Source organism: Thermobia domestica, chromosome 13 (genome assembly GCF_964235325.1).
Source record: "Thermobia domestica chromosome 13, izTheDome1.hap1.1, whole genome shotgun sequence".
NCBI lineage: Eukaryota > Metazoa > Arthropoda > Insecta > Zygentoma > Lepismatidae > Thermobia > Thermobia domestica.
The window spans coordinates 92,093,964-92,116,976 of NC_137466.1; the positions used below are offsets into that span (position 1 = coordinate 92,093,964).

At 34.7% G+C, this 23,013-nt stretch overlaps 1 protein-coding gene across 2 annotated transcripts in view; it reads left to right on the top strand.

The window, feature by feature from the left end:
• The window catches only part of Adar (Adenosine deaminase acting on RNA), a 402,559-nt gene that overhangs the window by 333,346 nt on the left and 46,200 nt on the right, over positions 1–23,013 (top strand). For both annotated transcript variants that reach the window (XM_081736085.1, XM_081736087.1), the window contains 2 exons: positions 1,826–1,940; positions 16,055–16,214. In XM_081736085.1, the coding sequence (XP_081592211.1) occupies positions 1,826–1,940; positions 16,055–16,214 (275 nt within the window). The remainder of the gene's footprint in view (positions 1–1,825; positions 1,941–16,054; positions 16,215–23,013) is intronic.

The window sequence follows — 23,013 nt, forward strand, 5'->3', positions numbered from 1 at the left end:
AAATCGTTAGCTCTCCACAGATAACATGTGCTTTTTAAATAATGGATATGTCTTCTAACTGCATGCCAACACGCCCACTTCTAAGAATCATCTCAAAAGTGAGGTTAACCGTTAGAGCAAGTAAGTGCTCATTAGTACCATTAACATTAACGTTAATGCCTCCATTGTACGGCCCTTTGAGTAATAATTACACCATGTATAGTCTCAATGGGTCCCTATATTCTCGCGAACATTCTGACGTGCCCAAGTTAGTTACTTTTTTTTTGGAACTATTGTTTATCTGTTATTGTTTATTGTTTATTGCTAGTCTGCAGAGTAGTCCTTACATTAATATGCCATTGTCCTTGATAATCATTGCGTATTTACAAGCAGTTTGTTATTACTGTTAGAAGATATCAAAAAACAACAGATAAAATCTACTACTTAACGGTTCATATTTTTCTTTTACAGTACACAAACGATTAATAATAATAATAATAATAATAATAATAATAATAAGACTATTCCAGCATAAAAGTTATCAATTGCATCACACTGGCAACAAGCGACGCATATTTTAACTTCATAAAAATTCGTTTCTCACGATTTTCTGGAAAACTACGTATGATATCTTCATTCTGTCAAGTTGTTTATCTCAGTGTGATATATGTATTACCTCTGGACAATATCACAGTAAAACAAAAATTAAATATTAGGAGTGCATCGTACTTTTGGACTACATCTCATTAACCATGGGAAGATTGAGTAGTGTATACTTTAGGATGTAAGTTTCAGCTTAACTTGCATCATACATTCTTAGGATTACAAAAAGGAAATTTGTTCGTTTGCATTTGAACAAAATTCTTAGGATTACAAAAAGAAAAAATAATTTTTCCGAATTCCGGAATTTTTCTGAATTCCGGATTTTTTCCGAAATCCGGATTTTTTCCGAATTCCGGAATTTTTCCGAAATCCGGAATTTTTCTAAAATCCGGAATTTTTCTGAATTCCGGAATTTTTCCGAATTCCGGATTTTTTCCGAATTCCGGAATTTTCCGATTTTACTTTCCGGATTCCGGAAAGTAAAAATTCCGGAATTGGCCATCCCTAATATATATATATATATATATATATATATATATATATAATTTTATTTTTCTCTTATTTTCTAATTTTTCACCCTCTATTTGGTGAAATATTTTAGCGAAAGTGCCTAAAGCGCTTATGAGGAAAAATGAAGTTCTTAGTGAGTATGATTGTTTACACTTTCATCGGATATTCAATATACATATAAAAGTTCATTCTTATGCTTTTGAGAAATCGATTATATTGTCATACTGTATTATGAATCAGAGTCATACAAACAGTGTTGATGGGACGAATTTGGAAATCTTCAATTTTGATAATTAATGTTTTATTTTATTAAGTCATTTTGAAGCGCTAGTTGTACTTACCTTTCTGAATCTGAAATTATTTTATCTTTGGGATATCTGTCAATGGAGAGGTATTACAGACATAGATCAGAGCTTAGTTTGCAACAGATTTGTGTATTCTGAGATCGTATACTTTCGATTAAACAGTTACGTTTTGAACACCTCTTTATACTTAGTTTTTTATGTAGTTTTATATACGTATACGGCATACGCCATTTAATTATTAAAATGCCATTGAAAAGTATGAAAGTTAAATTTATACATATGCTAGCACAGTATTTTTCTTTGACATAAGTAAATTCCACATGTTCCTCTCTGGGGTAGTATATGATATATACTTACCTTCTTCTTGCTTTATAAACATGTTCTTTAAGGATGTAATTACTTTTAACACATCATTTTCTTTCTTCTAGACACAGCGGATCAGTCTATCTTCATGAGTCGACCAAACAATGCTCGTGGTTATTGTCTAAAAGAAAATATTAAATTTCATTTGTACATCAGTACCGCTCCGTGTGGAGATGCTAGGTGAGAAAATATTCTTGTTATTTACTTTATTTATGTGTTTATATATAATATAGTAAGTATATGTCTTGAAATGGGCATAATTTCAAATATTGGTCTTGTAGGGTCAGACATTTAAATAGTTCTGTTATCTCTTTCTTTGATAATCGTAATTTTCATTAGTTAATCCTTAATTTAAAAGAGTATAAGCTGTTGGCATCGTCGTTAATTTGTCCATTTAATTATTAAATAAATGCATAAGATCTTACAATTTTGTTCAGCTAAATTATTTGTTGATTGATGATGGCGAAAAGTCAGGTGTAACACTCATTTCACATCTGTGGGAAATAATTGGCTGGTGATACCATTAAGACTTTTTACTCAGCACAAGCTTGTCGCTATTTTTTCTGAATAGAGAGAATTTATTTGCTCATATTTACCCAACATATTTGATTTCTATTGGGATCGAATGGTCTCCTGAAGTTGTCAGGCTTTTTCTCATAAGCAAACACAAATATTTAGTAATCGTGGCCCAGATATTAGCTCTATTATATTCTTGAACGTGAACTTGCCAATGCGTATCATCCCGACGAGTCACTGAACTCTTGATATCAGATTTCTTTCGTGTGTAGTATGAAAGAAACACAGGAGTACAGTTGTAAACACTGCAGATGTTTTTTTTTTTTTTTTTATATCCGATACATTCCCTATTAAAAGTCGTCCCAGCATCACCAGTTAAATTGTATCGGACCACCAAAAATATGGTCTATCGCCCGACGTTAAAATTTCCACTGCAACAAAGTAGTTGGAGCACAGGCATAGGAATTTGATCCCATTCCTGCATGTTTTCAAAAGGCCGTTTAGAGCAGTGTTGTAGATATCATTTTTCTAAACGCGCAGAAATCAATTAGGCTGGCGTCAAACTTTGGGCTTTTGATAGGAATGTCATGAAAAGGAATAATATGGATTCTGGTGTGCTGCTTCATATCATGATAAATTCGGAGCATATGGGTGGGCGCTTTCATAAGAACCATAAAATGTACCCGTTCCAATACCTGATCCCTTCAACGGCATTTTTACTAGTACCAACGCGACATCGGTTTCATGTTTCTAGCACAACCACACAGATCGCAGGAGTGTTTTCAAATCGGTTGAACTTAAATCGAAGAAATTTTTAATATTACTGCGCACCAGGATTTGCCTAAGTGAGCCCAGCCCCCCCCTCTTCCCCCCCAAAAAAAAACCGGTGGGTTTTTTCGGGTTGGACCCACCTGAAAAAACACCATAAAGCCCACCTGGGTTTTTGAGCTTTTTGTTAGTATACTATTTCTATAACTAAGGTGATCACATTGAAAGTGATTTTTATCAGATTTTGGATTTTCCTTGGGCGAATTAGATTCTTTTACGTTAAGATATACAACATAGGACCTTTATGAAGTTCTGAATGCACTAAATAATAATAATAATAATAATAATAATAAAAACTTAGTTTGAGATAATTATAAAACAATTAATGTATGAATTATGCATATAGCCTATTTGAAGTAAAATATGCAATTTTATATTTAAAAAAAAAAAATACTTTCCGTGAATAATGTGGGCGACGCACAAGGACGTTATCCCTCTCACGTTTGACTTGTTTAAGATCATAGATGCTGGTCCTACCAGTAAATTTGTAAATACATTAGTAAAATTATTAGTATTATTTCTTACCTTTCATGGTAACACAAGTATACTTCAGTAAAATTTGGTCTTCCAACAACAACAGTTTAATTCATTCATTTGTTGCTGCACTTGAAATAAGCATTCTGTAGAATCAACATCAACAACAGCGTAAAACTTCTTGTCAAATTTAAAAAGCTTGATACTTAGAGTTCCGAAGACCATGTAACTCTTACTATTTCAAGTGCTGAATTCAAACTTCAGTACTAGTGGAAGTTTCGGTGTACAGTTCAGAAAGGTGCATTTTCAGGAAAAACCGGTCGTGAAAAATTTGTTTGGGAAATTCCCGCAGTTGAACGCACAAAGCATCGGAAGTGAATACTTCAACAACAAAAGTATTTATTTTACGCTGGAAGATACTTAATTTCACTTAAAACATTGTAAAATATTTACTTTGTGAAAAATGAATTAAATCTTTGTTAATTATTTTAAATTAATTTTCGGGAAAGAACCGTCTTGCAAGAAGTGCTCGGAAGATTCCCGTAATTGAACACACAAAGTATCGGAAGTGAACTCCAACAATAAAACTATTTATTTTATGCTGGAAAATATTTATTTCATATAAGACATTTTGTAACATTTATTTTACAAAACACGAATTATATTTTTGTTTTAAATTAATACATTTGGTATTCATATTTGGCGAACGTTACCGAGGCTCCTGGAATGACTCGATCTACATTTGTTCGTTTGTCTGCCTGTACCACACACACTACAGGGTAATTTTCGGTCTTTTAGTTTTAAATTTTCAGGATAAAAGCATGAGACACTCTAAATTTCTTGTATAGATTTTGGCGGCATACCAACGTAAAATTTCAATATGGCGGCCATTATATTTCAAAATAGTGGTTATCCACGCTACGAAGCGCAATTTTTTGGTATTTTAAGTTTAAATTTTCAAAGTACAAACACGAGACACTCTAAATTAGTTGCATATATTTTGGCGGTTATCCAACGTAAAATTTCAAAATGGCGATCATTTTTCAAAACAGCGGGTATACATGCTACAGGCTGCAAATTTCGGACTTTTAAATTGAAATTTTGAGGATAGAAACAGGAGACATTTTAAATTTTCTGTATAGATTTGCTCGACGATCCAATGTAAAATTTCAAAATGGCGGCCATTTTTTCAAAACAGCAGTGAATAGAAAATTGTTGCAAGTTGACAGTGACAATCTTGAAATATAAATCACAATTTAATATTTTACCCCAAAGACGTTGAGATATTTCGAAAAAAAAATCTAAAGCCAATTAAACCAGAAAAAACCCACATGGGTCCAGGTGGGTTGGGCTTTTTTAAAAAAAAATTTTTTTTCAAACCCTGCTGCGCACTAATACATGCCAAATGAGTGTAAATGTTTATATAATTTCTTAAAAGCTCCTTTTAGCCTACCTTTTTTACTCTTCGTTTCAATTCGCCGAAAACTTTCAGTGCTCACGACCGTTCTCTTCAGTCGTGTGTGAAGTAAGAGAAATCGATTTCTTATTAAAAGGATTTTTAAAGAGATAGTTGAATACATTTAACAATCTGAACGGATAATTTTTGAAGCAGAAGCATTTTCTATTGCGTTTTCTTAACTTTATCTCCCAAGTGAGCCAGTGTTTCTAGTCTGTTTTCCTTCCTATGACCTCAGGGTTCCTATAAACTGGAAAGTGAGGGAAATTTAAAAAATTGAAGATTGTCAGGGAAACTGATTGAAAGTCAGGGGAAAATTTAAATTTTCTTCGAACATTTTTGTTTTGACAAATGGAGAGCAATTAAAAATGATGGAAATCTAGAGCCGATATGAGTCATTGATGGTACGATGAATCGGTGGACTGGAATATGTGTAACCTACTACGTGAGTCGCATTACTTATTCAGTGAATCTCCAGCTAGTCGGGATCACAGGATACACAAAATTTCCTGTGAAGTTGTACGGAGATTGCTGGTTGAAAAATATGAGGACTACATAATGAAAAGGATGATACATATGAGGACTATGTATTTGTACAAGCACAGCTGTACACGAAACCTATAGAAACTTCGAAGAAGGCAGCAAGCTATCGATTTATTAAGCAAAAACTGTTTTTCTGCGAGATGGTAACCTTCCTGCGTAGTTTCAGACTTCAAGATTAATGGCCTCATTAGGTTTTGATGCTGTAGGGAAACCTTTACAAGATCTCATATTCGAACTGTGGAAATTACAGATACAGGACTATTAAGTGTTGATGTGATACAAGCAGAAAATGTTATTGTGAGTAAAACTGTCGACATTGAATTTTTCCTGTCTAGCGTTTTCTCGCATAAATCGGAACAGAGACCAGGGAACAACATAAACTGAAATGTTTGCGACTGCCAATGGATCCTAACTCGTATGATTACCAAACTTCAACAGACCAGTCGTTTAGAATACAAAGCAGTTGGTCAAGAAAGATTATCCCTTCTTCCATACGAACTTCATATGTCGGACATTATAGATAATGTTCTTTTTGAAAACTGTGGCAAAGATTATCTCTCTCTCTCTTTCTCAAGTCCAAACAAAGTAGAATTTCTGTAACTTTTCCAGAGAGTAATGAGTTAGAATAGAACGCTGCTTACAGCAAGTTTCTTGCTAACACTGAAGAATATAAACAGTTATGAAAGATACTAAATATTGGGCTTTCTTCTCTCGTATGGAAATGCAACAAGTCGAAAGGTTTTTCAGCAATAAATCATTCTCCGTGAAAAATAAGCAAGGCACAAGAACCAGGAAGTATTGAACACGTGCAAATCACCAAAAGATGCTGCTTTAGGTGAAAGTTTCCAGAGGCATTACAAAGAGTACTTGCACCATCAGAAGGTAGAGATAAGTGAACACAACAAAAGGAAGCTGAGAAGAGAATGTTGAATGCATAACAGAAAGACTTGGAACAACAGAGGATACACCTGAAACAAAGTGATAAAAAGGAACTCGGCATTGATACTGAACTGAACGAGATCAAGAAGAAAAAGGCTTCCTTAACGAAAATTTCAGTAATTCTCTGGCACGAACGTCACTGTTTAGTCACAATTTTGCATTAATCTTGTTTTTAATTATAATTTAATAGTTTTAATTCAAATAAACTGTTGTTCTGCTTTTTAAATTTGAAAGTTTGGTCATATTTGTATTTATTTTGTGTGGAGATATGTATTCTTGTCTGTAGACAATTGAGGAGTCTTTCTAAACAACGAAATGAATAGTGGCAATATATATATAAACAAAAGCAGTCAGTACAAGAAGAAAAACATGCTGAAGAGAAATTGTCAGGGACGGTCAGCTGTAGAGGAAGAGAAGGCAGACTTCACAACAATTTCATGTAGTCACGGAATTCCTATGAAGAGTCAAGGATGTTTTTACCTCTTATCAACTCTTTAAGAAACCCTAGATCTATTTTGTCCTTAATAAGTTATCATTTTTTGAACTGAAGGTAGAATGTTTGCTCTTTAAATATGAATTTTGAGATATTTGTGTTGTATTGAAGATATACATGCAGCCAATTTCTATTTAGCTTATCCTGGACCAAATTTACTGTAGTTTTATTTATAAGAATGTGTTATGCTTTCAAAACTGTTATTTCAATTTCTGTTTTAGCATTATTTAAATATCTTTTTGTTGGTGACATTGGTAGTTCTCAAATATTTTGTCAACTCTGGAGTGCAACTTATTTTCTATAATTTATTTTTTGTTTTCATGATTTGCGTTTTATTGGGGGGTATTGGGGTATAAATGTTTTAAGTATTTTGTAAAAACTCAGAGGAAGAAAAGGACGAAAGTTGACTTATTTCTTTGCAATAAAAGTCTTTTGATATAAGGATTGCTTAAGTTGTGAGTGTTAAAAAAATATGATGATGAATGAAGAAACCGTTATTTTTAAATATTTGAGAATTGCATGAAACAGTTTAGAAGCTTGGAAGAAATCAGAATACATATAAAATATGATTGACGTATATGGATGTACGAGCGACCGTAATTAAAAAAAAAAAATCAGTTTTGATACAGATTTTGTTGGTTTACTTCCGATACATGCGTATATCATATTAATTAGTCGTAAGGACAAAACTTGTATTTAGATCCAAGATATTTTTGGCGAAGGCACAGGAAAACCTGCAGGCTACCAACTAAAGTAGATAAAGTATTTGATTAGCACAGATTGAGAAGACGATTATCACATTACAATCGTAATTCTAGTTCGTTTGTATGTTGCTCTTTGTCATTCCTATGTAATTTCCTTGCAAAGCCGTTAACAAATAATGTCGTACAGCAGAACCGGTATCTTTCTCCGGTGAACACTTTCGTAATCAATGAGTGACTATAGTTTAGGGAGGAACTAATATAATTTCCTTCCTTTTTTGTACTTCCTTAATACACTTTCCTTTTCTTTTGTAATTTTTTTTTGTTTTTTTTCCTTGCATCATTTTCTTAAAAGCAAGGATATCGTATCCATTTTTGTTGTTCCAGTTCTTTGTTGATTTTCTGCTTTTTTTTTTTTTAATCTTGGTTTTGGGTATTAAAATAAGAGCTCGTTCGAAGAAAGTAAAAATAAATAAATAAATATTCCGTATATTGAATTTAATTTGCTGTAAATGTGCACAATTTCTGTGAATACATAGTACTTAAGGTTGGTTTTGTGTATTTGATTCGTTGGCAAGACCATCTGTGTTTTTGACACATTGTTGCAAACTGATGGTAATTTGTTTAGATACAAACTTATAAAACAAGGTGTCTACTGATACTGAAAATACTGGAAATACTTGAATTGTACTGGAATTTAATTTTGATACTGGAAATATACTGGAATTTTGATTCACATACTGGAAAAATTATGAAATCTACAAATATTATCATTATAATCTACCCTGAATTTTTGAACTCCAAAAATCCAAGGTAATAACAATCTTGCATTATAACTAGAATAGAATAATATACAATTACAGTAGGAAGTTGATAATCCGAACCAATTAGGACCACAGGTAGTTCGGATTTTCAAATTGTTCGGATTTTCGAAAATGGCCAAGAAAATGCTATTTAGGCTTAAATGTACAGTCACGAACATTAATAAATAGCGGCTGAAGCCATTATTTCTTATGGCTCCAACCTTCATTTATTAATGTTCGTGACTGTACAGTATGCTCTTTTACCAATACAGTGTTATACAGTACATGCAGTAATTACAGTATCGTACGTAAGGCTATTTACATTTAATGTTTCTGAAGAACCTGCTCTTACACTAAGTTACACTGTACTTGTAATTAACACTTAAAACTTAATTTGTATAGACCTAAGGGAAAATAAAAATAAAAATATGTGTGACAAACAATTACAGAGGTTGTTCAGTCTACATTTGGCCAATTTCGACTTACCTAAAAATTTAGAAGAATCCATGGCGCCTGGTCCGTAAGTGTTTGATGTGTTTCCCTTGGTTCCTAACAATAGCCCGACAGCGTAATTTCCATTGTAATAGGCATCTTTGAAGAACTGGGACAGGTATCTTGTCCCATTCCCTTTGCACAGCTTTCCAAAGTCCTTCCACAGTTGTCACACGCCGTTTTCCCAAAGCCCGCTTCAGCAATCCAAATCCACAATAGTCCATAGGACTTGCATCTGGACATTGAACAGTACCTCATTGAAAGGTATCACCTGTATACCACTTGCTTCCTCCATCTCGCTGTAGAATGCGAGGGACGATCGTAAGGTATGTGATGATGCCTTGTCCATGTGAGTGCGCACCAGATTGGCGTCATTTCCGTACATTGTTGGAATCTTATGCTCGTAGATCGGCCGCGTGATCTGCTCCTGAAAATACTGCGAATTTATTTTGCAGTTCTTCGCCACCCTACGAATTTTCAGTTTACCTCGATAACAGTAGCCAGTAACGATCATGAACCCTTTTGGGAAGGATTCTTTACAGACACGGACCCACCTTCTGAAGTTCTTGGCGCCTTTCTCTTGGTACATGATGGCTCTCGGTTACCCGCAGTTGGAAAGGTAAATCCATGCTTCATCGAGCGTTACGACGTACATCCACCTTTGTTTTGCCAGATATGCCGTTCGTACAGCTTCCGGGCGTTACACTTTCGTTCCTTTTGGTGGGCATCCGTGAGAAGATGGCCTCGAGCTTTCGTGACTTTTTCCAGCTTGAGTTGATGGTGTAACGTCCGGCTCACAGTCCCCAAAGACACGTCAAGACTATTAGCCATACACCTTGTGTTGTTGGCGGATTTTCTTGCATTGCCATTTTGCAAAGTTTCCTTTGCATGATGGAGGTGGCCTTGGTGCATTCCCGCTTCCCAGGCAACTTCGTTGGTGATCCAAATGGTGGAGATTCGTTGCCCTTGTACTTTTTAATAACATTTTTAATTCCACTTAAACTGATGTTGCAACCATTCTTCTTGCACTGTTTTCTAATGACAGAAACACTAAAGTGGACGTTATAAAGAGCCGCAAAATAGCCTTCCCAAAACCGGCTTAGTTGGTCACAGAGCGGAAACCCATATACTTGGAAACACATTTAACACAGCACTCACAACAATGGTCCTGTTTTGTGCGTTATTGGCGTCCGCGCGGAAAAACAACTCCGTCCCAGGAAGCCACTGCACAACATTGCAGGACGCCACGAGCCAGGTCGGACGAGTCCATTCTACCCGAGAGGGAGAAGGAACGAAATCGGCCAAACGTAAGCTGAACAAGCTCTGTACGTATGAAAGAGCTTTTGTAAAAATATTGACTTCGCACAACGCTGACGGACAACCTTATTGTTTGCTTATCGCTAGCGCTAAGATAAAATGTAAAAAGCTTCTAGGGTCCGCGTTCGGATTATTGTCGTCCTACTGTATTTATACAAGTTGTAATATAAATTAATAATACATTTATATAATACAAATAATGCTCTTGGCTTACTGTATCAAATCTCCTAGCAGTGTGTCTACGGGACATGAAAGTCATGAGGTGGGGTTTCGGTCAACAGATCATGCAAGTAGTGAAATTGAATTTCAGGCCATGAAAAAAGTGATTTTATAGAACAACAATATTATTGTGATACAGTACAGTTACTGACTAATAAATTGTAATTTTCCCCAATGATCCGGTGTTAAGACCCTGCTCTCTCTGTTGAGGTTGCAGATAGTCACTAACTTCCCTGTTTCTACTAATACTGTTTTCAGTTTCCGTGTTTTTTCTTTCTTTCTTTTTCTTCAGTACCTCTCGTATAGTAATAATGGATGCATTATATTATATACAGTGCTTTCAGTATAGTATACAGGGCTGCAAATAGTCAGTAAAGTCAGTAAAGGTATACCCAATAATGGGAAACTGAGGGCTAGTTCTAATGCTTGTTATGGATGTGGCTCATTGCTTGTGTAAAGAATTCAGCGCTTTCATGAACAGCTATATACACCTAACAGCAACACTCGTCTTTAATTTATTTTATTTTAAATTGTTTTTTGTTGCAGGTCGCCTTAACAATTGATTTTTGAAGAAATATTTTGTGAAGTCTACGAAGTGTTTGTTGAAAGTTTTTTTGTCATACACAATGCAGCACAAATTTTTGTGTACGTACTTCTTTGTTTTTATATTGTATATTAAGGAGGAGGCAAGGGAATTGGGCTAAGCAGCTGTAACTTTCTCTGGGCTTCGATGATTGCACAGCATTACCTATTGAACGCGTTTCTTTGTCATTTAAAGATATAATTTCAATTTTCACATCTGCTCAGTGGGGAGAAGGTAACCAATTTTAAAAGGAGTTAATTAAGTTATTGTAGCCTAACCTGATTCTTATTTTAAATGAGGATTGATGTAAGTAATGTCAGGTATTTAGTCAGCATTTTCACATTTTTAGTCAGTAAATTTTACCCTACAGCTAGTTTGCAGCCCTGAGTATATTATGTGTATAATATACTGTATCCATTGTTATTTATTTATTTACTTACATTAGTGTTGCACTTACCTGTTCAGAGACGATGAGTAAAATAAGAGGAAAGACTTCTTTCAAAGATGAGTGGTTGGACAGAACAATAAATTCAAATTGGAATTAGCTTCCGAGGTTAAGAAACGATAAGTATAATGGGTATTGCTTTTTGTGGATGACAGGTTTTGATATTAGCAACATGGGATGTCTTCAATTTGATCTCATGCCAAAAGCAAAAAGCATATTGAAAGAGTAAATTTTTCAAGTTTGAGCAAGAAAGTGTTTCACATGGTACCTGCTAAGGAAGCCACTACAGACTTTGTTCCTGTGAATGCTGCTCCATCAACTACAACTCTGTTCCGGTGAAAACTGAACTTCTTGAATTATTAACTTCATTTGTTACTAACGAACATACTTGTGTTATTGATAACAGAATCACAACATTTAATATTTGTGTTATGCCTAGAAATACTCTTAACAATTTTATCGTCAAAGATGAAGTTATTACTGCAGAAATATTGTGGATTATTAATCTAGTTATGGCCCTTCTTTTGCTAGAAGTTTGGCATTTGTAGTGACATTTTTAAAGTGATCGAAATCACGAAGCAGTTGAAGATGCACAAGGATACCTAGTTACATATGGACTGTGCCCATACTTTCAAAAAGAAATGACAAACGTGGTTAAAGAATATTCTATCTTCTGTGTTTCTTTTGATGAAAGTTTAAATTCTGTCGCTGAGAAGGGTCGAATGGATATAGTTTTAGATTTTGTGACGAACAAGATATCTTATGTCCGCATTTTTAGATCATGCTACTGCTGAAGACCTTCTGATGGCATTTTTGGAAACTTGAAGGACACTGGTTTGGATATGAAAAAGATGCTGCAAGTATCAATGGACGGGCTGAATGTAAACCTGAAATTTTTGAACGACCTAAAGAAGTACTTAGATGATTCACCTTCAGATCCGAAGCCGTTGGACTTTGGTACATGCTTCTTGCATGCTATTCACGGTGCATATAAAGCGGCAAATAACAACTCCAAATGGTACATTCACAGATTTTTGCGCTCTCTGTATTACTTCTTCAAGAACTACCCAAGTAGACGTGCAGATTACCAACGCATAACAGGGTCACATCTCTTTCCTATGAAGTTTTGCTCCATCAAATGGGTCGAAAACTCAAAAGTATTGAAAGAGCTGTGGAAATGCTGTCATATTAAGAAGTATGTTGATGCTTTTGAGAAAAAAACTTCTTGCATCAGAAAACATTGTAATTATAAAACCTTTTGTAAGAAATGAACTTCTCGCAGCACAGTTGAAATTCATGCGTTCTTTTTTTCTTGAACTAGAACAGTATCTCTCTAAATATAAGAGTAATGATCCTCTTTTGCCTTTTATATTCACTGATCTGAGTTCACTATGCTTTGACACCTGTTGGCAAGAATTGTAAAGAATCAAGTTTTCGAATCGGCAAATACTAGTGAGAAGCTTCCCTCAATTGATTTGAAGAAGACAGAATACCTGAAGACCTTTAGAGCTATTGACATACATTGGATTTGCAGCCTAAAGAGCTTTAAAAGGGAAGGTAAAGAAGATGGGAAAGTTCTTTAGTTCTATGGAAACTACAGAAATTTTCTTGTTGATATATGCATGAAGATTTTTGTCAAAAGCCCTCTTTTTTCAAGTTTGTTAGAGATACCAGCTGCTTCACTCCTGCAATTATGACCAATTCGTCTATTAAGACCTACAGAGTGACTGCTGCATTAGAAGTTCTTGTTGAGACAAATCTATTATCTAGTATGGAAGCTGACACTGCAAAACGAGACTACTTAGATTTCTCATCAAAGGAAGAAGTAATGAAGTATCTCAACAACTTTGATCCCAAAACTGATCGATTGGACCATTCTAAGCGCCGCCTATTTTCAACACAATGTTTTCAAAGAACTGATCCACTTCACACACACAAAAAAAGTACTGGTTTTGTTTCACGCCAACGCTGCTATTGAAAGAGATTTTTCCATAAACAAAGAATGCCTAGTAGAGAATCTTCATGAATATAGCTTGATTATACAGCGTATGGTGTATGATTCAGTATCTACAGTTGGTGGGGTATTAGCTATTAGTGTTCCGAAGATGATGATCCATGCGTCCAAAAATGCATCAACATTGAGAAATGATGCTGTAGAAAAGTACAAGAAAAAGTAGACAACAACACAGCCAAAATAAAGTTAGCATCAGAAGAAATAAAACAATTAGAATTGAAGAAACGATGTATTATGCAGAATGCTAAGGAAGAAACAGAAGAACTGGAGAATGAGGTGAGGTGAAAAGACTGAAAAAGATACTGTCTTAAATGCGTGTACGTACCTTTTGAGTGTAAGATATAATCATTGTGAATTAATAATCAATAATTTACAAATTTGTTATAAAATGTATACTGTAAACTATATAGCATAGTACATAAGATTTTGAGTTGCATACAGTATTTTATAAAGCATATAAAATACTACATACAGGATAATGTATTATAGTTTTTTCTGTGTTGCATATAAAGTGGTTAATTTCATATATGTATATTCTGCCTTATGACTTATTATTTAGAACAAGTTTTTACTTATAATAAGCCTGGTACGTAATCTACTGAAGAACTATTTACTTGCACAGTGTGTGTTGTGATACTCTTTGGCTGTGTTTATTGGATGTAAGTGTTAACGAAGTGATCTACGTAGCCGAAAATGCATTGTCACTAAGAAGCTGTTATATTAGATAGCACTATTCAAGTATATTTTGTGTGTATTACATCATTGTGAATTAAAAATGAACAATTATATATGAAGCTATAAATTTATAAAATTATTTTCATCATTTATGTAAAACTGGTAATTTGTCAACCATACTTTTTTTGTAATTGTTTTAATAGTCTTAGAAACAGTTGTAAATTTTGTTGTAAATTTTTCCAAAGCAAGGGTTGTATACATTTTGTAATAAGACATTTAAAGCAATGGGTGGAGTGGGAGACTGTGAGGAGAGTTTGGAGCCCCTTTAAAAATGTTAAAAAATGTATTTTTTTAAGAAAAAAAAAAATCAAGGCTAGCTAAGGCTAATTAAAAATAAAATATTCTTTTCTTGGGAAAACAATTACAAACCTGAAATTCTCAAGAGCGTGATTATTCCTAAAGGACTTTAAAAAAAAAAAATATATTAGGTACTAAAATTTTGCTGATAGTTATACTGAATATGCTGGAAATATACTTGAATTCTGAAAATGCAAGTCAGTAGACACTCTTTAAAATTTCACATACTAGTATTTTTAAATCACTGAACTTAACCAAATTTAAATGCAATGAATGACTAAATTTATCAGTATGAAGGAATACTACACTATTTGTCTACTAGTGCTATTCTGATATTGTTGGCTGCTATCAGAGAACAAACTTGTGATTTTAACTGGTAGCTCTTCAGTATATGTTGGAACTTCTTATATGTAAATGAATATGTCTTCATTGCAGTTATCTAAATCGTATGATGGGTAATTGTGTGATTAAAGTAACTGGAACATTGCCCTGTCTAATTTGAATAACCTGTAGACGATTGGAAGCGATCGAGCTGAAACGGATAACTTCTAAAAACACCAGCAATCAAGAATCATTTAACACTATGCTTACTTCTTAAATATTCTCCTGTGGATTTTGTTCCAATTCTGTGTATGACTTGGATCCCGCACTTTTCTACATAATAACTTGTTTCCTTTGCCTGTTTGTGTGTATCAACAGATAATACTGTCACTTCTTCAGGCCATTCATGTTTTTTGAACTTTCAAGTAAGATATTTTAATAAATGTCCAGTGGTACACACGGTAGTTCAGTGTTAAGCCAAAGATTTATTTTTCATTTTCTAAAGAGTGAAAGGTATCCAGTTGCTAGAAGCTTGCTAAAATCATAACCTTTGGCGATGGAAAAGTGCTGTAAGAACGTCGTGTTCTCTTGAGTATGGGTGGTTTTATCTAAATGGTATATAAATTTTGCCAGTAAGCTTATATCAGTGGAAACATATCTGGAGTTCTTAAGTCAGTGAAGTCATTATTGGTAGATCTTATGCCTTGATACCTTGATTCCATATTGCTGTTATACAGTGTATCGTGTGAATGTAGTTTAGCCACTTGTAAGTAAAAATCTGCAACACGTTCATTGTAATTTTTATCTACGAAATCTTTTATCTTTTCTTGCCCCATATACAGGATTTTAGAAACCTAATTTGTAATGAAAAAGCTGGTTCCCTTGCACTTACTCTGAGAAAGGCAACCTCCCATGTAAATTACTTTGCTACAATTTGTGGCTACGCATATGATTGTTAGTGTGATCTTCCATTAATGCAACATATCTTTTTACAGAAACCATTGAATCAAGTTTTTTTTTTTTTCCTTTCTTTGTGTTTTTTAAAGCTCCTTTAATATTTTTCCATAACATAAATGTCAATAAACTCCGTAATAATTGCTTGGGTTTTTTATTCTTAGAATATTCTCACCTCATGAGGCTGCCAATCAAGATGAGGCTATCGACAAACACCCAAATAGGAAAGCACGTGGTCAGTTGAGAACAAAGATTGAATCCGGTGAAGGCACAATACCTGTGAAATCAAGCGATGGGATTCAGACATGGGATGGTGTAATGCAGGTAATTATTGTTAATTGTTGTCATTTCAGTGTACTTCGAATCTTATACTGATCGTGTAGTGCCTTGGTCCATATTCCATACAATCAGTATTTGTATTCAGTATAATTTACGTTGGTAATTTGATGGGATTAAAAAGAAAAAAAATTAGCATCGATTATTAATGTTATAGGCAACGGTCATCTTTTTACTTCTTAATTACAAAACAGAACTATATGTATTTACGAGTAATATGTGTATTTTTATAGTTTGTCCTGTGTTCTGGAGAATACAGTCCGATCGGTTACCACCGGAACAATTTGCCGACAACGACACTTGTCAAACTGGGTTTCACAGAGCAATAAAATAGTATGTAAAATGAATCAATTCCTCAACTGTTGTTGTAGCAGAGTGAAAGTGTTGTAGGAGGGGAAAAAAGCTTTTAGAAGGGTATGTCGTGGCTCTTTCCCATACAAACTAATATTTCCCGCAAACGGCTTTGGTAGGACAGATCGTGTTATAATTAAACGTTATACACAACAGCCTCGTCCACAACTCAATCACCAACGAAACCGCATCCAAAGAGGGCGTCAGTAAAAGTTACAAGGATTTTGATAGCAAAGCGAATAAATTGCCTGTTGTATCTCTACGTAATCACGTTATTTCATTAGGTCATGCGCCTTTTCCAGGTTATATAAGTGTGTCTGTAAATCTTAAACTGTTGTGAATGTTTCTAACGCGATCTTTTGCAAAAAGTTTTTCTTTAATCCTAATGATAAGTAATTTATTTTCTGTTGTTGGGTAGCCTGATTCAGAACTTGTCGTATAACTCTCAATTTCCTTAGAAAATATGCATCAATTGGCTCATTTTCGCCCTGTTGGACCTGAAAAATTTCAAACTCAGCCCTATAGCCAGGTAATTTTGGTCTACTCAAGTCAACTAATTTAGTTTTTAATTGTTCGTAATTAAGTGAATCCAATTGGTTCTGAGTTTTTAACTGTAACACTAAATCGAGAGCCGTATCCTGTAAATACATGGGTAATAGTTCTTTCTTTTTCTCTGCATTCCAAGAATGCAATAACGCAAGATGATCAAAGAGCATAAAAAATCTATCTGGTTCCTCCGTAACGTGTCCCGAATATTTAGTGAGGTGTGGTATATTGAAAGAAGGGCGTGAATTATGATCCATATTTGCACCGTCCTCCGGAAAAGTGTTTTTTCCTGATCTAGTATGAGGCATGCACTAAAATAAAGTCAAGTCCGAGTCACTAATTTCACAAATAAGAAAATCACATACCTATGAGAAAAGAGTTCACTTCCAGTTAATAAAAATACTGTCCGGTAGGGGAGTATTCAGATCAAAACTGACCCGGTCAAAGCCTCGACCATGTAAAACTTTGCCCCATATACGGAGGTAGAGCGTTAATAAAAAGTGTGTCCGGAATAGACTCCCACTACTGGCTTTTATTATAAAATTTACGCTAAAAGTATTTTTTACAAAAATACAATACAAATAATCTCTTCAAATTTACAAGGTTAGTTATAGGTGGTTTTTGACCGTAAGGTTGCAGACAGGATCTCTACAGAGCCCCGAAGCAGGCTAAGCAGAGTGGAGTTAGGGACCCTATGCTTCAAAGCAAGCAGAAGGAAGGTTAAATGGCCAACAGAGCCCCGAAGCAGGCTAAGCGACTGAGGTTAGGATTCCCAGTCAGAGCCCCGAAGCATGCTAAGCCAGGAGATAGGATAGGTGTAGTCCCGAAGGAGACTAGAGTCCCTGGGGTTAGGTTACTACTCATGTTCCGAAGCAAACAATAGGAGGGTCACCAGAAAACTGGTACAGAATTGCCGTAATCCAGCCAATTTATAGGGTTCCTTGGGTAGCGGTGGCGCTGCTGCTCCGTTGTCGTCTTCTGCTCAGTGAAAGGGGCTAGAAGCCGTCGTCTGCAGGTGATTGTAGATCTATCTGGTGTGGAATCTTCTTGCCAAACCACGTGGTAGTGTTTGTAAACACTGACGTGTAGAATTGTCTGTTTACTGCATCACATAGGACATTACAATATATATTAGTGTTGTTGAATTTTTGTGACATTTGCGGTTTTCGCTGTTTGAGAAAATCAGTTTTCTAAAAACCGCAAAAGCTCTTTTCGAAAGCGAAAGCTGCCCGAAACCGTGTTTGCGGTTTTATAAGCATGTTTGTCCTTTTCAAAGCAGAAACAATGTTTGCTGTTTCATTACACCTTTTAACAATTGTGAAAGCATCTATCAATCGAGACAAGTGGTAGAGCGTTCACCTCTGGTGCGTGGGGTCCCTGGTTCTATCCCAGCGAGCACTAAGTGGGCTTTGTGGTGGGCAAACACTGGTGCATGGGTTTTCTCGGGGTTCTCCCGTTTCCTCCCACTTTCTTCATTCCACCAGTTCATTCATTTCTCATCACCGTCTTCCTTAGCCTTGATGCATAATCGTGGGACGTTAAACTAAATATTTCATTTCATTTCCTTAAGCTTTCTGTCTTACGAGATTACTCTGTATAAAGACATAACAATCATTCAATAAACTAAAGCTCCTAATGACACCAATCAACCCGCAACTCACAATTTGCTGTTGAAGAGACCAAATACTTTCATTTCCAGGCTGATGGGTTCAAATCCCGGGACTTAGCATCTTGAATAAGGATTTTCTGTGTTTTCCTCTGTCCTTCCAGACGAATCCTGGAATTGCACCTTGAATAAAGGCAATGGGCGCTTTCTTCCATTTCGCTATACAGTTCATTTTTTCCGGATTTATCCTTTCATTTTCATCTACATGGTTAACCTAACGGTATAAATACGCGACGGTAATTACACCACGACCAACCTTCAGAATCGTCTTTTCTTTCTCTCTACCATTTAAAACTAGTGTTGTAAAAAAACGATTTTTTTCTGTGAAGTTTTTTTTTCAATAAAAAACTGTTCTTTTTCATGTTTTTTTTTCAAATGTCTGTTTTTTTTCTGGCAACTATTATTTATTGATTTATGTTGCAGATTATTGAAATAATCAACAGAACTTGAGTCGAAGTCCTTGTAACTTACAAATCGTTTGTTTCTTTGTACCTATACGTGCAAAATTATGTGATTATTCCTTTCGGACCCAGGTCATTTTTGGCGTTTTCCTACATTTTCAGTTAGTGACTTATTGCTCAAAAACCATTCATTCGATTGATATGGTTAAGGTCTTGTTTTTTAGAAAATGGATGTGGCTATGTTTTGTAAGTTGCATTGCAGTGTTGCCAACGGGTTGGAAATTATTGAGGGAAATGTAAGGGTGAAAATTTACAAAAAATTCCCTAACCGAATTTCAAATTTTTTTGTATCTAGCACCACTGCTGCTATATGGGTTCAAGTCACCTAAAAATTTCTTTGGTATGTTGACAAGGTACAGTGAAATTCTGAACTCGTTGGCTTCCATTCAAAGAGGGAAAGAAAAAAAATCTCTGTCATCATACACATGAAATTTTGACATTTTTTACACCTCAGAAGCAAAAATCAGCAGATATGTCGGAGCTACAGCTTCTATAATTATCCTATTGAAATTTTTTATGGTGCATTCTGTAGGGCAAAGAGGAAGCTTTCAGACAGTGGTACGTTTGTTTCAATGTAGCTAGCAAGAGGGTAATAATAGAGGGGAAAAGAAATTTTCCGAATTTTTCACCTAAAATCGGAATTAATTGTTTTGGCTGGAAACACTGCCATCAGACTGACGAAAACTATCGGAAAATAAGTCTTAGTACTCCAAGAATATATCCTACAAGTATCATGGCAATATTTAACAAAGTCAGCATAATTTTTTTTTTTAAATATCTCATTCTACCTCAGAAATTTACCATTTTCTTATCATTTCCAGAACATAGTTTATTATAAACCTCAATTGTACTTCCCCTAATTATTCTAGTGAAACTTTTTATGGTGCGCTGTGTAGGCTAAGGACGAGGCTTTTTAGACACTGGTACGTTTGTTCGAATGTAGCCAACAAGAGGGAAATAATAGAAAAAGGGATTTTTTTTTTCCAAAATTTGACCCTAAAATCTGGAATTAAAAATTTTCATGCTACCAGACAGACGCAAACTATCTTATATTAAACATTGGCACACTACTAATATATCCTACAAGTATTATGGCGATATTTAAGGAACTAAGCTTCTAATTACCAAAAATATATTACGGTCAACAGAAAAGTAGGGCAAAACTAGAGAAATCAAGGGTTAAAACCTAAATACGAATTTTTCGTGCGCCCCCTAATTACCCCCATTGTAACGATCTGTACTTGCGTTTGGTAAGTAAGGACAAATGTTCGATTGTCGTAAGTTGACTTGCACTCGGACGTATAGGTACGGATTTATAAACAAAAATTTCGAATTTTTTGCCCAAATTTAGGGAAATTTTAATTTCCCTAACTGGCCACTGCGAGCAGGCCAGTCCAATTAATGTCAACAGTTCGGTATGCATCCGAGGTATCTACCGGGCAAATCTTAAGGAGGTCTTTCTATAACGAAGGAAGCTACAGAAAAAAAAAGAAGTAAAGGAAATTCGAAAGTAGAAAATTCTCGAATTTTTGACTGGGGTGAAATTTGAGAAGGAAATTCGACATCAGAAGAAAAAGAAATGAATATGATAAACTATGGTCCAACCATATTTGACAAGAATAATATCCCGATATCTTAATTAGTGTCCACACAGGAGCGGATTAAAAAAAGTGACACACCCGTGGGTGCCACTTTGGCCAACTGGGCCACCGAGTGTACATTTGATTACATTTTTTGACTACTAATCCGTGTTGTTGTTCTTGTAGTTATAGTCTCGACTAATAATAATATCGTTGTTGTAAACAATAACTTTATAAGGAAAAATTTCTCTCCTTTTTACATCTTAGTCCCAACACTGTTGGTGAGAAATGCAGGATGTTTCAAAATGAATATCAGGGTTTTAGGTGAGAAAGGCCCAAAAACTTTCCGCCATATGGCACAAAACACATTCAATTTAGGGAAATCTCGTTTCAACTGTACCATCTCCTGAGGATTTGCTGACCGCCAGGTACAAACATTGAGTGTTCACATTAGCTTGTAGGTGAAATGTCGATTTATCACTGAAGACGACACGATCCAGAAAATCTTCGTTGTTATGCAGCAATATTTTACTTGCGAAATTAGCACGTAAACCGTAATCTGTAGGCTTTAGACCTGTAACAACTGCAAACGATAAGGACATAGTTGCAAGCGTATCCTTAATATTCTTTACACAGGCGGTTGCACTGTAACTACAGATCCAGTCTTTATTAAAACACAAAAAGCTTTCTGTTCTCTAGTCTCCATCTTTGCTACTTGCTCTTTCTAACGGCAGACAGAAGAAACAATGCATGTGCATGCGTGCGTACAAAACTGTTTGAGTTGCTGCTCTTCCATTTGATATAATATTTATAATTGTAAGTTAATTGTAATATATACTACAAGTTTCAAAACCCTAATATTAATTTTGAAACACCCTGCATTACTTCAAATTGTGTCATCCTATATTCATGTTTTGTATATACATATCATCAGAGCCGACCCTAGGTAATTTGTCGCCTCGTGCAATGGCATAATTTGCCGCCTCCCCCTTTCTCCAGAAAGAACAAATCTTACAAGTTATGATTTTAAGTATGGTACTCCAGCATGAACAACGAAGGGGAGGGTAAGTGCGGTTGCACTCAGAAAGGCTTAAATACTTACTAAAAACGCAATCTCGTTGTGTCTGTTTTTTCTTTAAATATTAGTCTGTTATGTTAGTGAAAGATAAAGCAAACACACCTGCAGAGGAAAGATGGTAATCCTTTTTATAGAATTCAATATCGAGCTTCAATCTCAATATATCAGTTTGCAATTCCAGTGCAACTAGCTCTTTCATCTTTATTTCTTGATTTTTCTTCTACATCTGTTAGCATTAAAAAAAAAAAAAAAAAAAAAAAAAAACTTGTTTCTATCTTCAATGATAAGGAACTTGTTTATGATAAAAACATGACATGTTTCTGACTAGTTGTCATATCAAAACTGTGATAACTTACTAAATGAAACAGATATTCGCTACTATTCGAGAATTGAATTCTTGCTTTTGACAACAATCAAACAATTTATGCTTAGATTTATTCGACCATTTGCTTTAACATTGTCTATGTGATCTTAAACTAATGCAACTTAAACATAATTTGTGAATGTAGTATTCAAAAAGGTCAGCTTAGTAAATGTAACTACCATCATCGTGAAGTCTGTTTCCAACAAGAAATATATAATTTAAATAATATACTTATGACAGATTTTGCCGTACCCTCCAAACTTGCATATCATATATATTTAGTCGACAAATTATTTATATATGAGAGTTAGAAAAATAATATTAGGCAAATTAGTATTAGTTTTTACCTTTAGAGAAGTTATTTGAATTTTATACTGTTCGTGACATTATTTTCGTATTTATTAAAGACCTGCTTTCACGAAAAAACAAAATTTCATTTCTACTTTTATTTCTTGGTTGATATTGATGAAAACTGCTGAAACCCGAATTGTTAGTAGGTATGGTATTAATGTAAATTGTAAAATATTTGCAGCGTATTAGTATCTAGCGTTTAATTTATATTGCATTTTACGGTGATTACACCTACATAAAAATATTTCATACTTAAATAGACGTAAGATGCATTACAAATGACTATTTGAAAAAAAAAACGAAATTTAGAAAAAAACGAGAGGCAATGTGTTTTTTCTTAAAAAAAACATACATTTCTGAAAAAATACGAACGGTTTTTTTTTCTATTTA